Genomic DNA, 16086 nt, shown 5'->3' on the forward strand with positions numbered 1-16086 from the left:
ATAGAGACAGTCGGCATGTCTGGGAACGCCCATACAGGCTCTAGGAACGCCCACTATAGACGCTGGTTAGCTGGCTCAGGCTGGCTGGGGGGGTGGTCAGGGTGGGGTAAAAAACCCTGTTCTATCCATTCAGCAAAGTTAGAATTTAGCTGATAGCCCAGCCCAGGCAGACGCGATCGGGGATTTAACCACCGCAGTAAACGCACATCTGAGCAGACGTCTTGTGTTCTGCTCTAGAAACCCCAAACCTGTAGTTTAGAGCCGCAGCACCGTATTTTGGTGAGTCAGCCCATGAGATATATCGGCGGTTTTACCCCACTCGCGCGCCAGCCGTTTAACATTTTGTGGGCGTTCCCACACATGCCGACTGTCTCTGTGCTCCTGATAGATGGAACAAGCATCAGGGGCCCGTTCCAATACCCATACTTCCATACTATTTACTAGGCAAAAAAATAATTAGTATGTCCCAATACATAGTATGTCAGATGCAGTATGCCAAGAGTACCAGGATGTTGTACTACATCAGCTCCTATTTCGGAGTATGGATCGATGCATGCTGCGCCAGCCAATCTTCCCCACAATCCTTTTTGCAGAGGAAGTTACGTCTTCTTCTTCTTCTTCTAATGTAATCCACGCCCACCTCCATGACGCCGTGAACACGTCAATAACTATGATAAAAACACTGGCAGAAATATGCACGCATTGAGTGCCAGCCACTTTTGGAAAACGGATGCTCCCAGTGCCAGCCGTTTCAGAGCGTTTTCAGTGATTTCTCGAGGCCCACAGAATATTGTGTGATATTACTATGTAAACACCGAACACGCACAAAGAACGATGAGACTCTATTGTATCATCAGCAAAAAAAGTTTATTGATATCATTTTCCCTTCTTTAGTTATCAGCCGGAGAAGAAAGGTTGATTTCAGCAAAAACAGACGTTTCCATCTAGAAGCTGAGATAATGAGCCTTTTGTGAAATGAAGCATTTCAAGCAAATCACTGACTCTGAAGCTAATATTTCCTGACCTGAAACATCTGAACAGTAATTTCCTTCAATAAAACAGCACCCCCACCCCCCTCAATTGCAAACTCCTCCTCCGTGGGTGTGTCTCTGGTGGCTCTGCTCGCTCTGCTGCGTGTCAGGCGAGTCTCTGCTGCCTGCGGATCCACGTTCGGATGGCGGCCGCTCGTCGGGGGAGTCTGGATCGGGCTCGCTCGTTTCGAGGGTTTCGGTTGTGAGCTGGGATGAAGCTGCGTCCGATTCTGGGCTTTCTGGGCTTTCTGCTGCGCGTTTCAAAGTGTGCTGCACCCAGAGTCTATCTTCGGAGCGCCCCGCCGTTGTGCGCCGGCTCCCAGCGCGACACCGAAAAGCCAAACCATTCTCATGAGAAGGGTTTCATCACGGCTTTTTCTGCTGTTTTTCCTCACCTTTCTCAAATCTGGAGAGCACTGTCGCCACCTAATGGGTCCGTAAAATAGCTTATACACATTCAAAATCCCCCAAACTTTCACAGGAGACGCATCAGGCTTTGATCCACGTCCCACCGTCAAAAAACGCAATTGACGACAATCGTCGTCATTGGCACTCTACGTTACTATTTGAATTGACGACGATTGTCGTCATTGGCACTCAATGAGTTAAGAATGAGACTGCATGTAAGTATCATCACATCAGTTTATTAGAAACAACAACATACATTACAATATAACAGCAATTGGTTTATTTGATTGTTCCAATTTTGTAAATGCTTAGTCTGAATTCTTTGTATAATGTACTGTTTGTTATTGCCAGACTTTGTTTATTGAATAAAAAAATAAAATAAAAAAAAAACTCAAATGTGGCGCTGCGGACGTCGGCGGAAGTGAGCAAGAGGTCGGAGTTCAGGAAGCTCACGTGATGACAGATGTAGTGTGTCCCAATAGTATGCATTTTGCATGCATGCTGCACACTACAATCCATACTTTGTGAGGGCAGCGGCAGTACATACTACAAGAAAGAAGTACAAGTATGGGTATTGGAACGCAGCCCTGGACTCACACAAACTGGACTGAATTCACTGTTTTTCGGAGTCCTCTTATTTGTCGCCATCTGTGATTTTCGTGTGATTTTTTATTGTTTTATATGTCGCGTAATTCTGTAATTGTATTATGTTCTTCTCATGGGCGTCCTTGAAAAAGAGAGCTTGCTCACAAATGAATGGGCCCTGTATAAAGAATGCTTAAATACATAAAACATAAATAAATAGAATAGAATAGGCAGCCTCTGCTTGCATACACTGATCAAAACAACTTTTATATAATTTACAGACTGTAAAACAGAGAGAATGAATAACATTGTAATACTGACATTAAGCGTTTTAGCTGTAAGCTGCTTGTTACTGCCTATCTAATTTTCTAAACAGAATCAGAACAGGTTTGAGAATTAGCAGGACATTAAGAACAAAATTCAGAATTATTGTTAATTGATTGCTTGGTATGAAATCTTCTCTCTTGCTCTGTTGTTTGCAGACTGCACAGATGTGACAGAGGAGCTCTTTAAGAAGGCCAAGCCAGGAATTAACAACGCCGTCCATCAAGTGCTGACAAGACTGGTAATGATCCACTCAAAATGCTGCTTTGAATATTTCTCTTCAACAGAAATATTCAACATGACGTCTTTCAAGAGGCATTTTCAAGATTCGTGATTCATTTGAATAGCCATAGTGATTAATCAGATTTGATTTAGTGCAAGTATGCAGTGTAGAAGAAGATGGAGCAAAACAGAAAACAATCTCAAATTATATATTATATATTAGAAAGTGGAAAATAATTTTCCACCAGAGCAGCAGCACACAGAGAGAGCTCCTGACACTCCAGCCTTTTTTAACTTTTTTCTCCAGTTTTAAATCTTACTAGTTTTTTAATCTGTGTGCTACTCAACATCATCTGACAGTCTTTATGGAAATTCATCCAAAAGTGTTGGATGGTGTCTGCCGCATTTGATATCTTGTGGATTTACCAAACCCCGGCCTACTGCCTCGGCTGTGGCCCCAGCAGCCTAGCCATCACCCGGCTAGCCCAGCTACTACCAGGCTACAGCCCTGCTACCACCAAGCTACGGCCCAGCTACCCACAGCAGCAGTAGCAGTCATCCAGCTAACACCAGGCTCCAGGAGCAGCTAGCCAGCTAGCACCAGGCCTACCCCAGCTGGGGTTCCTTTGCCTTTCCGACATGCTGCCACTCCGAACGTTAACTTCCATTATTCGGACTGGCGGTCGTTCACCTTAGAAGCCGCAATGCCGACCTTAGGTTTAGGCGTGGGGGTGGGAGAGGTTAGGTTTTGGGTTGGGGTCTGGGGGAGGTTAGGTTTAGGCATGGGGGGAGGTTAGGTTTGGCGTGGGGGCTGGGAGAGGTTAGTGAAAAACTGGGAATATAGACCCCCTTTCTGAGTGGCAGAACGTCGGAGTGGCAGCATGTAACCACCCCAGCTACTCCAGTTGCAGCTAACCTGCTACTGTACCATCAGGCTGACAGGCCCCAGTTGCAGCCAGCCAGCTACCACCAGGCTCCAGCAGCAGCCATCCAGCCACCATCAGGCCCCAGCAGCAGCCATCCAGCTACCATCAGGCTCCAGCAGCATCCATCCAGCTACCATCTGGCTCCAGCAGCAGCCATCCAGCTACCATCTGGCTCCAGCAGCAGCCATCCAGCTACCATCAGGCTCCAGCAGCAGCCATCCAGCTACCATCTGGCTCCAACAGCAGCCATCCAGCTACCACCAGGCTCCAGTAGCAACCATCCAGCTACCACCAGGCCCTGACCTCAGCACTGAGCTGCAGCTCATCTACTAGGCCAGGCCCTGGCCTCAGCACTGAGCTGCAGCTCATCTACCATGTCAGGCCCAGGCCTCAGCAGCAGCCTAGCTACCATCAGAGTAAGCCAAGGCCATAGTTATTGTTGGTGAGTTTCAGAGTATTAGTGTATCACTGCTGCAAGAGGAGTGAATTTCCATCAACAAAATGGCTGCTATAGGCCCAAGGTGCCTAATCACACTAATTCTAGTCTTGCTAGGAAAAATGTCATCAACTCCAGAAAGCTACAGTAACATCAACCTACTGGAGGAGCAAAAGTGGCAAATTGAATCATGTGTGTTAGATCACCAGCCGGCTGTAACTAGCAGAATGCTCACTTTGTTATACCTTGACAGTATGCACACAAGATGTAATCCTACAGGCCGTAAAACCAAACAATTTAAATATGCCATCGACCCTGTTCGGCAGTGCCTGTTTATGATCTTAGTGCAGGAGTGCACTCCCGGCCACTAGGGGGCAGTGCAGTACTACCTTTGGAACAGTCTAGGTTAGAGTGAGTGTGTTGTTGCCACGTCCTTTTCCTTCCGGTCGTGTGAGAGTGTGCACCTTGTCTCTCCTCTCTCTTCAGCATGTGATTGCTTGTTTGATGTAAGTCTGCTAATATTTATATGCTTTATGTTACAAGATTTATGTTAACAGTGTTCACTCATGTTATAGTGTCATGTCATGCAGTTTCTCATATGTTGTTATGTCACCCGCAGGGTGTTCTCATCTTTGTCAGAAATAAAATTGCTAGCAGACATTGAGGAGTCTTTCTTCATGAGAACACCATCATGCTGGTCAAATGCTCCTTCCCCGGCTGCGAGTTTGAGACCGAAGACGTCTCAGAGGGACTCGCCATCGCGCTGCTGACGGCCCACGGACATGCCCATCGGGATGCAGCGGCCCGGCCCCCAGCTCACCAAGGTCCGAAGCTGGAGCGGCCTAGGGTCGACACCGGCATCTCAACAGAGGAATGGAATGTGTTCGTCCGGCGTTGGAATGTCTTCTGTGCAGGCTCGGGCATAGGAGCAGCCCAGGCCCCGTTCCAGCTGTTTCAGTGTGCGGGGTCCGAACTTGGTGACAGCCTACTGAAAGCGGACCCGGATGCCGCCTCCGGGACTGTGGCTGACCTACTCGCCGCTATGCGCTCGCTGGCCGTTGTTCCGGTCCCCACATGCGTCCTGCGCATAGAGCTGCTTCAGTTGCGTCAGGAACGCGACGAGACATTCCGCGCCTTTACCGCCAGAGTGCGTGGAAAGGCAGAGACATGTTCCTACATTGCTGTCTGTGAATGCGGCAGGGATGTGAGCTACACCGATTACATCATCCGCGATGTCCTTGTCAATGGGATCTATGACTCAGACATACGCCGCGAGGCGCTAGGCGCACCTGACATTCTCAGGAAGCCCGTGAACGATGTGATCACGCTCGTTGAGGGCAAGGAGATGGCTCGTAATGCCCTCCCGTCATCCGCCCTGTCGGCTGTCTCCTCATTCCAGCGCTCGAGGAAGAGCCCACAGCTGAGCCCACAGCCAAGCCCACAGCGGAGCCCCTCCTTGGCCCCGAGCCCAGCTGATATGGCGAGACGAGCCGCGTGCCCAGGATGTCAGAACACCTTTCCTGTCTTCACAGAGGGGTCTCGTGGATGGAATACCAAGCCTCACCAGCTCTGTATCGACTGCTTCAGAGCCCGCCGACGCAAGCGGCGGCCGCCACCATTCGACGGTCAACAGGCCGCCCTGGAGTCGGAGCCGATCTCCCAGCTCTCGACCATTCAGTCTGAGGCGCACCCAGGCCACTGTCGCGGGAGCCATCGCCAACGCCGCACGGCAGCACCAGTGAGACTCGAGCACCATATCTTCTCCAAGGGCGAATGGAGGCGGGCCAGGCTGAGGGAACACCCCCGGGCACTGATCACCGTCTCGGTTGACAATCCAGTCAGTCAGGGGGACGGCGCCGGCTGTCGGCCATCGGGGATCAAGGTGAAGGTGTCTGCTATCGCAGACACGGGTGCGCAGTCGGACATTTGGTCTCTAGAGGAGTACCTCGCCTGCGGATTCTCGCGTGACGACCTACGCCCTGTCAGCCTCAGCCTCTCGGCTGCCAACCGCTCCCCCATAGCCATTGATGGCGCATTCTTCGCTAGACTCTCTGCGGTCCCCAAGAGCGGCGGGGGGTCGTCCTGCCGCTCCATGGTGTATGTAAGCAGCTCAGTCCGGGGCATGTACCTCTCCTATGGGTCGCTGCTCAACCTCGGCCTCCTGCCCAAGGACTTCCCGACAGGTGGTGCGGGGCTACCCAGGGACGAGCGCGATTCCGCCACCCCTTCCTCGCCGGACCTGCCCTTGTCTGTCAATGCAGTGAGGTACGCCAACGGCGGCTGCGACGGCCATGACCCCCATGGCGGCCGGTGCTCGTGCCCACAGCGCGCTGTCCCTCCGTCGCGCCCCGCGGCACTGCCATTCCCCTGCACGCCTGAGAACAACGACCAGATGAAGAGGTGGTTGTTTGAGAGGTACGCCTCGTCCACATTTAACACGTGCCCCCATCGGGCGCTGCCTTGCATGGAGGGACCGCCCATCGAGATGCACGTGGACCTTGCCGCCACTCCTACAGCATGCCACACCGCAGCCGGTGTGCCTCTCCACTGGCAGCATAAGGTCCGCGACGACCTTCTCCGGGACGAGGCCCTCGGTGTCATCGAGTGCGTGCCATACGGCGAGCCGGTTACATGGTGCCACCGTATGGTGGTTACCCGGAAGCACGACGGGTCCCCCCGCAGAACCGTGGACCTTTCCCCTCTCAATAAGTTCTGCCAGCGTGAGACTTTCGCAAATGAGTCCCCATTCCACCTTGCACGTCGTGTTCCGAAGGGCACCTGGAAGACTGTCACGGACGCTTGGAAGGGTTATCACAGTGTGCCCCTGCGCGAGTCTGATCGTCATCTGACAACCTTCATCACTCCCTTTGGCCGGTGGCGTTACACCAGGGCGCCACAGGGTTTTCTGTCGTCGGGTGATGGCTACAACCGCCGTTTCGACGCTGTCCTCTCAGACTTCGAACGCAAGGAACGCTGCGTGGATGACACGGTCCACTACGACACCGACCTGGAGCAGCACTGGTGGAGGACCATCGACTTCCTGACACGCGTCGGGCGGTCGGGCGTCGTGTTGAACCCGGACAAGTTCCAATTTGCGCAGAGGAGCGTTGATTTTGCTGGCTTCAGGGTGTCGGACGCTACTATCGAGCCACTTCCCAAATACCTGGATGCCATTCGGGACTTCCCCCGCCCGGTCTCCACGACGGACATCAGGAGCTGGTTCGGCCTCGTCAACCAGGTGACTAACTACGTCCAGTTGCGCGACACTATGGCCCCTTTCAAGCCCTTCCTCAGCCCACGCTGCAAGTTCTTGTGGTCACCTGAGCTGGAGGAGGCCTTCCAGGCATCCAAGCATGTCATAATTGGGGCCATTCGCGAAGGTGTGGAGATCTACGACATGCAGAAGCGCACCTGCCTCCGCCCCGACTGGTCCAGGCGGGGCATTGGCTACTTCCTTCTCCAACAGCATTGCAGCTGTGCCTCAGGCGTGCCGGACTGCTGCCCGGGGGGTTGGAGAATCACACTCGCTGGGTCGCGCTTCCTGTCCCCGGCGGAGCAGCGCTATGCGGCCATTGAAGGGGAGGCCCTGGCCGTGGCCTGGGGCCTGGAGCAGACACGATACTTCACGCAGGGATGCGACAACCTCGTCGTGGTCACCGATCACAAGCCCCTGGTGAAGATCTTCGGGGACCGCACTCTCGACGAGATCACGAACTCACGCCTGTTCAGGCTGAAGCAGCGTACCCTCCCGTGGCGTTTTGAGGTTGTGCATCTTCCTGGCAAGAGCAACCATGCCGCTGACGCTGCCTCGAGGCACCCCTCCCCCTCGGGCTCGGCTAACAGCTTCTCTCTGGGACCGCCAGGCGTGCCTGACGCCGTGGAGTTGGCGCTCATGGCTTCGATCCGCACCGACGCTCAGGAGCTCGGCGCCGTCTCCTGGCCCCTCCTCGCACAAGAGACAGTGGCTGACGCGTCCCTCGGCCGCCTACTGGACATGATTGAGCACGGGAACGGGGTGGACGCGCATGACCCTGCCGTGGCGAGTTTGTCACCGGTCTGTGACTCCTTCTATGCACAGGACGGGGTCTTGCTGTACCAAGATCGCGTCGTGGTTCCCCTGTCCCTCCGCGAAAGGGTCCTTCGGCACCTTCATGCTGCCCACCAGGGGGTTTCAGCGATGGAGCAGCACGCCCGGGCCATAGTCTACTGGCCTGGGATGTCAGGGGATATCCGCGCTGTCAGGAACGGGTGCGCAGACTGCAACCGCAATGCTCCATCGCAGGCGGCCACGCCCCCTCTGCCATCTCCGCCGCCGTCCGCCCCATTTGAGTTTTTTTTTGCTGACTTCTTTGACTACGGGGGCCGCCACTACCTGGTCGTCAGGGATCGGCTCTCGGGTTGGGTGGAGGTCCTGGGCGCTGCGGCCGGGACTGATGCTGGAGGCGCGGCTGGCCTCGTTCGCCACCTCCGCTCATTCTTCCGTACCTTTGGTGTGCCTGAGGAGCTTTCGAGCGATGGCGGCCCGGAGTTCATGGCGAGCCACACTCAGGACTTCCTCCACCTGTAGCAGATCAGGCATCGCGTGTCATCCGTCAGTTTCCCGCAGTCCAACTGGAGAGCGGATGTCGCTGTCAAGACTGCGAAGCGCCTTCTGGTGTCCAACATTGGCCCGGCGGGCAGTCTCGACCAGGATCGCTTCCTGCGCGCGATGATACAGCTGCGCAACACACCCGACCCGGACTGCAACCTCTCGCCGGCGCAGATTATCTTCGGTCACCCCCTTCGAGGGTCGCTCTCCTTCGTCAACCGGCTTGAGAAGTTTTCGAACCCACATATCCGTCCGCTCTGGCGTCAGGCATGGGCTGCGAAGGAGGATGCCCTTCGTACGCGGATGTCCCGCACTACCGAGTCTCTGGGGGCTCACTCGAGACCGCTCCGCCCTCTGGCTCTCGGTGAGAGGGTGTTCGTCCAGAATCAGCAGGGCCCGAGCCCCAACAAGTGGGACAGATCCGGGGTGGTGGTAGAGTCGCTTGGCCACGATCAGTATCGGGTGAGAGTCGATGGTTCAGGACGTCTGACTTTGCGCAATCGGCGGTTCCTCCGTGGCTATACGCCGGTCGCCCCCTATACCCAGCGGCTGCAGTCGCCGCCTCCTCCACTTCCTCCCTCCCTGGAATGTCTGCCCCCGGTTACCCCCCCTGGCCCGGTGGTGCCCCAGAGTGACGCACGGCAGTGGACAGACGGGCCCCGTGATGCAGATTTGGGCCCCTCTCTGCAAGCGCCCTCAGGCGGGGCGACGTCTCTCCCTGCGCCCCTTGTTCCCGCTGGTGTGGCCCCTGCTACACTTCCCCCAGCACCGTCGCCAGTGCGGCCCGCCCCTGCTGCATCTCTTCCTGCGCCGTCGCCGCTACGGCCCGCCCACCCGGCCCGCGCCAGGGGGCCGCCCAAGCGCTACGAGCCGGAGACCGGCCGTTGGACTTTGGACTGAGACCGTTAACCCGCGGTGATCCGTGGCTTTCCGGTCTGGGGGGGATGCAGGAGTGCACTCCCGGCCACTAGGGGGCAGTGCAGTACTACCTTTGGAACAGTCTAGGTTAGAGTGAGTGTGTTGTTGCCACGTCCTTTTCCTTCCGGTCGTGTGAGAGTGTGCACCTTGTCTCTCCTCTCTCTTCAGCATGTGATTGCTTGTTTGATGTAAGTCTGCTACTATTTATATGCTTTATGTTACAAGATTTATGTTAACAGTGTTCACTCATGTTATAGTGTCATGTCATGCAGTTTCTCATATGTTGTTATGTCACCCGCAGGGTGTTCTCATCTTTGTCAGAAATAAAATTGCTAGCAGACATTGAGGAGTCTTTCTTCACTTAGTTCTGTGTGGGGATATTTCAACAAACCCTGGCCCTCCTGTTGATACTTGTGGGTCATGTTGTAAACATATTCAAATTAACCAAAGAGGGATATGCTGTGACGATTGCAATAACTGGTATCACCCAAAATGCATCAATATGTCAGTGAAAGAATACAATCAACTTGCCAAGTCTGATTTTCAGTGGTTTTGCAATCTATGTATACTTCCTAACTTCAGTGACTCACTTTTTGGAGATAATCTGCTTGAAGGTGATGAACCCTGTTTACAATACAAGTCAAAATACTTTTCTTTCCAGATAACCACTCTTTAAGAGCCTCCAAGGGAAAGGCATGTTGTGCATAGATCTCAATGCAAGGAGTCTTGTTAATAAGATCGACCAGCTTCGGTTTGTTGCTGAATCCACCAAAGCAGCTGTCATTGCAGTAACAGAAACCTGGTTTGATGAGACAATTAACGACTCTGAAATATCGATTGAGAATTATGCTGTTGAGCGGAATGACAGAAATAGGGAAGGCGGAGGCACGTGTTTGTACATCAAGAAAGACATTTCCTACTCCATCAGATCGGCATTGCACTCAGACGACATTGACTGTAAATGGGTTGATGTTATCCTCCCCAAAACTAAACCAATACTCCTTGGTGTTTGCTATCGTCCACCGAAGCAAGACGTAAAGGATTTTTTTAAGTCTCTAGAAAATGTTTTGAACTCCAATGATACTACTGCCCAAGAGTGTATTATCTTAGGTGATTTTAATGTTAACATTTTAACCAACAAAGGTTATGGTGTTGAATCAGTGTCTAACTTTTGCAATACTTTTAATTTCAAGCAACTTATTGGTATTAGTGACCACTTTATAACTTTTTGTAGAAGACAAAGGCAAAGAATGAAGTTTGGTGAACATAAAACTATTCAAATTAGATCCTTGAAAACCTACTCCCCAGAAACACTGATTGAAAACCTTAACAATGTTGATTGGTCAAATTGCTTGGTTTCCAACTCTATTGAGACTTCTTGGCTTAATTTTAAAACTAAGTTTCTGAAGGTGATCGATAAGATTGCTCCTGTGAGAACTATCAGAGTCAAACAAAATGATCACCCTTGGTTTAATAATGAAATTTGTGAATTAGTCATACATAGGGATAAGGTGCTTAAGAAATACGCTAAAACCAAAAATCATGACCATCTCTCTGAATTCAAGAGCATAAGAAATATTGTTAATTACAAAATCAAGAAGGCCAAATCCACCTTTTATAATGAACAACTTGAAACAAATAAATTTCAGCCAAAGAAACTTTGGAAAGTTTTTAAAAGCCTTGGAGCTTGCCAATCTAAAGGTAGTAAAACCTCCATAGTCTGATAACTGATGGTGGTTTCATTCATGATAAGAAAGATGTAGCAAATCAATCATTTAACAATTATTTTATCAACGTAGCTGAGGACCTTGTCCAAAAACTAAAAAAACCTACCACAAAGTATGGACTGGGACATGTAACTGATTTCTACCAGAAAGAAAAGGGTATTAAATCTAACTCGTTTGCTTTCCACGATGTTTCTGCTCATGATGTTTGCAAAGCCTTAAACAATCTCTCATCTTACAAAGCCACTGGTATCGACACTATCCCTGCCAGATTTTTAAAAGATGGTGCTTCTGTTGTTGCCCAACCCCTGTCTGAAATAATTAATCAATCTTTAAGAACTGGTACTGTACCCAAAGACTGGAAACTAGCTCGTGTTACTCCTCTACACAAGAAGGAGAGCAAAACACTAGTTAACAACTATAGACCAATTTCTATCCTTTCTGCATTTTTGAAAATTGTTGAAAGACTTATTCATGATCAGATTATGAATTATTTGACCACCAACTCTCTTATCTATGATTTTCAGTCCGGCTTTAGACCATCTTACTCAACAGATTCATGTCTCATTCATCTAACAGATTACATAAAGAAACAATCAGATGAAGGGAAACTCACCGGCATGGTTGTCTTAGATCTTGAAAAGGCATTTGACACTGTGGACCATTCTATCCTTATTGGTAAGTTGAAAGCTCTGGGGCTTTCACAATCGTCCATACCTTGGTTTCAATCTTACTTGAAGGATAGATGGCAAGCTGTTGACATTGGCGGTACTCTTTCCTCTTGGCGTGAGGTTAAATGTGGGGTGCCCCAGGGGTCCATACTGGGTCCACTTCTTTTTGTTTGCTATATAAACGACATGGCCTCTTCTGTTAATTGTAAATTGCTTCTTTATGCTGACGATTCAGCTCTGGTTGTCTCCGGTAAGAGTGTTATAACTATTCAGGCTCAATTGACTAATGAACTTGAAAATATTTATAACTGGCTTATTGATAACAGACTGTCCTTGCATTTAGGTAAAACCAATGCTATCCTCTTTGGCTCAAAGCACAAACTCCGGCTGCATCCAGATATGAAAGTTATGTGCAATAACCAAGTAATAATCAACAAAACATCTGTCAGTTATTTGGGACTTGAACTTGACAGTACCCTCAGCTTTAAAAATACAGGCAAATCTGTTATTGGTAAAGTTAACTCTAGAGTAAATTTTTTACATAGGAACAAGAAGTTTCTTAATGCTAGTTCTCTGAAATTACTTGCCTCCAGTCTAATCTTATGCCATTATGACTATGGTTGCAGTGTATGGTACTCTGGCCTAAAGGCACATCTCAAACAGAAACTCCAAACTGCACAGAACAAAACCATAAGATGTGTGCTTAATCTTCACAATAGGTTTCATATTCGCACTACTGAGTTTAGTAAACTTGGTTGGTTACCGATTGATTTAAGGGTGAAGCAACTTAAATTGTGTCACATATATCGCATTTTGAATGGCCTTAGCCCTGGTTATCTCAAGGAGGGTGTTGTAAGAACAAGTGAAATTCATTCCTATAATACCAGATCTGCCCAATATTCAATTCAGAAACCTATTGCAGGAAGCCAAACCCAAACGTCATTTTGTAACACTGCTATCAACTTTTGGAATAATTTACCTGCTTCAGTGCAAGGCATAAACACTGTGAATGTCTTTAAACGTGCTCTCAAGACTCATCTAAAAAATTAGATGTTGACTAGAGAGTAATTGCAACACCTTCGCTGAGATTTCATTTGTATATATCATATATTTTATGTGTCATCGATAGACAGTTCCTTTTTCTGTTTTTCTTTTATAAAGTACAATCGTGTAATATTAAGGTTTTGATATTTGAAGAACCCCAGTGGAAATAAGCAGGCTTCTAGTTTGTAACTTTAAGCTGCTTTACTGGGCTATCCTTGGATCATTTTACTTTCGATTTACATATTGTGTACTTTTTTTACTACTGTATTAATTGTAAATTTGTAATGGTTTTTATGCATTCTTGATCCGAAATAAACCAAACCAAACCAAACTTTAAAATGACAATGGGGTGGGAGGTGGGAGGGAAGATAGTACTGTGTCCATGTGAAATGTCCATGTACAATTTCTGCCAACTTTCTCTCCTTTCTCTGTCTCTCTCCGTCTTTCCAGGACCAGGGAGAAGAAGGAGAAGAAGGAGGAGGAGAAGAAGAAGAAGAAGAAAGGATAACAGAGCAGGGTATCATGGTCCAGACCCCTCAGCCTTCATCAGGTCAGCTCTTAATTTCATCAATGTCATTCCATTCAAAAATTCTTCCATTATCATTTATCATGAGCGGTTTTTATCCACTTTCTCTTCACCCCTCCCCCTTAGAAGTAGAAGTAGAGAAGTAAAAAAACAACAACATACACATAGAAATAGAATGATGTCATTCCAAAATGCTCAATATAATTTTTTAAGAGAAAAAAGTGTACTGAATGACTCTATCCTTAATAACTAGAGCCATTTCCATCCTTAGTGCCTGTGTCCATCTAGCGTCTTTTTCCGACCGTTAAACGTTGGAAGTACGCTGGGAAGCGCAGATCTCGGCGCACAATATTACAAGGAAGCAGTCTGAAACTAACGTTAGTTAAGTGCGGTATAGCTAACTTGATAGCTGACAGCTAACATTAGCAAACAACACACATACAGTGATTTAGCTCAACATTCACCAGACATATTAAGTGTCTAGCCAATCTGCTCCCACAATTGAGCCTTTCTGTCTCTGTTGCCATAGTTTTTCCATATGATTAGTTGCCAGTAAAGGAGCACCCGACACCAGCGTCTCTCTGAAAAGTTCAAATATTTTCAGCTGGGAGCGCTGGGAGTTGGGCGCACAAAAACGCCGGAGCGCTGTGAAAATAGATGCTGGACGCAGCACACTTTCTCTAGACATCTGTGTGCACCCGCATACGCTTGCTCCTCATTGGAAACAACCAGGGCTGGACTGGGACCAAAAAAGCTACCTGCCATGTGGCTTAGACAGGCCCACAATTTCGAATCGGCCAAATTTTTCGAGCTCGCGCTCGCTTTGCTCGCACTCACATGGGTTGGGGATTTACTATGCCACATGTTATGACCCGGTCTAGGGGTTTTAGGTCAGAACATGAACTAGACACAAACAACCATGAAAAACTAAGTGTGTTTTTATTTATCGCACACAAAGTCAAAGGACACTGGACTCTCTGCTCTCACATGCTAACAGCAACAAGCTAACCTATGCCTGACGAGTAGGCCACAGCCAAGGCTAGAGCAGACATTGTAAATAGCTAGACATCAAGTAGAGTCCAGCACCAAAACAGAGAACATCATGACACAGGTTTTAACAGAACTAAACACAGTTTGCTAACAGAACAAAACAAGAGAGGAGTGAGTGGTGAGAGGAGCAGCAGCACGGGTCTGCCACTGCCTGCCCCTTATAAAGCGGTGTGTGTGTGTGTGCGCGTGTTAGTACCCGTGTGTGTTCAGGTGGTTCCTCAGCAGGGTCAGCACTCTGAAGGCGCGCCCACACAGGTGACACGTGACTTGTGCAGCCACTCGTCCGTGTGGTTATTCATGTGGCGGCCCAGCTACACAGCTCACACTGGAAGGTCTTCTTCACACCTGGCACAGACAGTAACACCAGATGAGATGGTTAGCAACACACACACACAACAGGCCAATATCCTGAGAGACTACACAATCATCCTGTGGGTGAATGTTGAGTCTGAGAGATGCTGTGTTCTCAACAAACAAATTTTAAAGTGGTAGACAGCACTCACTCACTCAGGGCAAGGGGAGAGGAGTTCACTTACTGTACGGCAGACAACAGTGGAGATGATTTGAGGTGAGGGCCATTGAGTGTATTGATTGTTGTCATGTTGGCGTCCCTACCACTAGGAATCAGTATTGTTATAGGTGAAACTATAAAACTAAACTCAACTAAAACTTAGATAATCAAACCCAAAAAATATAGAGAGTAGATTACTTTGGACATAATATAGCCACACAAACATTTCCCATATGTATGTCTGATGTATCTTTCCCCATAGTCTGTTACAACTCAACTCAATTCTATGCCTGTGTTTGATGGAGCAAGCAAGCAAGTCATTGGAAATGAAATATTGTTTATAAGTTACTCTAATAAGCACAGTTTAGATATTAACTCATTGAGTGCCAGCCACTTTTGGAAAACGGATGCTCCCAGTGCCAGCCCTTTCAGAGCGTTTTCAGTGATTTCTCAAGACCCACAGAATATTGTGTGATATTACTATGTAAAAACCGAACACGCCCAAAGAACGATGAGACTCTCTTGTATCATCAGCAAAAAAAAGTTTATTGATATCATTTTCCGTTCTTTAGTTATCAGCAGTAGAAGATAGGTTGGTTTCACTAAAAACAGACGTTTCAAACTAGAAGCTGCGAGCCTTTTGTGAAATGAAGCATTTCAAGCACATCACTGACTCTGAAGCTAATATTTTCTGATGTAGTGACACCTCAAAAATAATTTCCTTCAATAAAACAGCGAAAACAAAGGAATTTTGATTACAAAATAATATTTTTTAGCTGCAACCAGCACCGCTGGCCCCTGCGTGCGCAGACCCTACACCTTCTTGCTGGTCTTGATTTACTGCTGGTGGCATCAGGTATTCTAGCTTGTTTGCCAATCTGTCCATCGAGCCTGCTGTCTGGGTCGGTGTTGTATGGTGCCCTGCGTGCCCCACCCCCCTCAACTGCAAACTCCTCCGTGAGAGTGTCTCTGGTGGCTCTCTGCTGCACGTTTGCTCTGCACGTTTCAAAGTGTGCGACCCAGCTCTATTTTCACAGCATTCCGCCGTTTTTGTCGCCGGCTCCCAGCGCTTCCAGCTGAGAATGATTTGGCTTTTCAGAAAGACACTGGTGTCGGGTTGTC

The 16086-nt window shown here is 49.0% G+C and overlaps 1 protein-coding gene across 1 annotated transcript in view; it reads left to right on the forward strand.

The window, feature by feature from the left end:
* The window catches only part of LOC310791559 (receptor-interacting serine/threonine-protein kinase 3-like), a gene marked incomplete at its 3' end in the record, with an annotated part of 93474 nt that overhangs the window by 55520 nt on the left and 21868 nt on the right, over positions 1–16086 (forward strand). Inside the window, exons 9-10 of the mRNA XM_083653228.1 lie at positions 2507–2589; positions 13328–13427. Of these exons, the coding sequence (XP_083509354.1) occupies positions 2507–2589; positions 13328–13427 (183 nt within the window). The remainder of the gene's footprint in view (positions 1–2506; positions 2590–13327; positions 13428–16086) is intronic.

The sequence above is a fragment of the Poromitra crassiceps genome (genome assembly GCF_964638095.1).
Source record: "Poromitra crassiceps genome assembly, chromosome: 16".
Classification (NCBI taxonomy): domain Eukaryota; kingdom Metazoa; phylum Chordata; class Actinopteri; order Beryciformes; family Melamphaidae; genus Poromitra; species Poromitra crassiceps.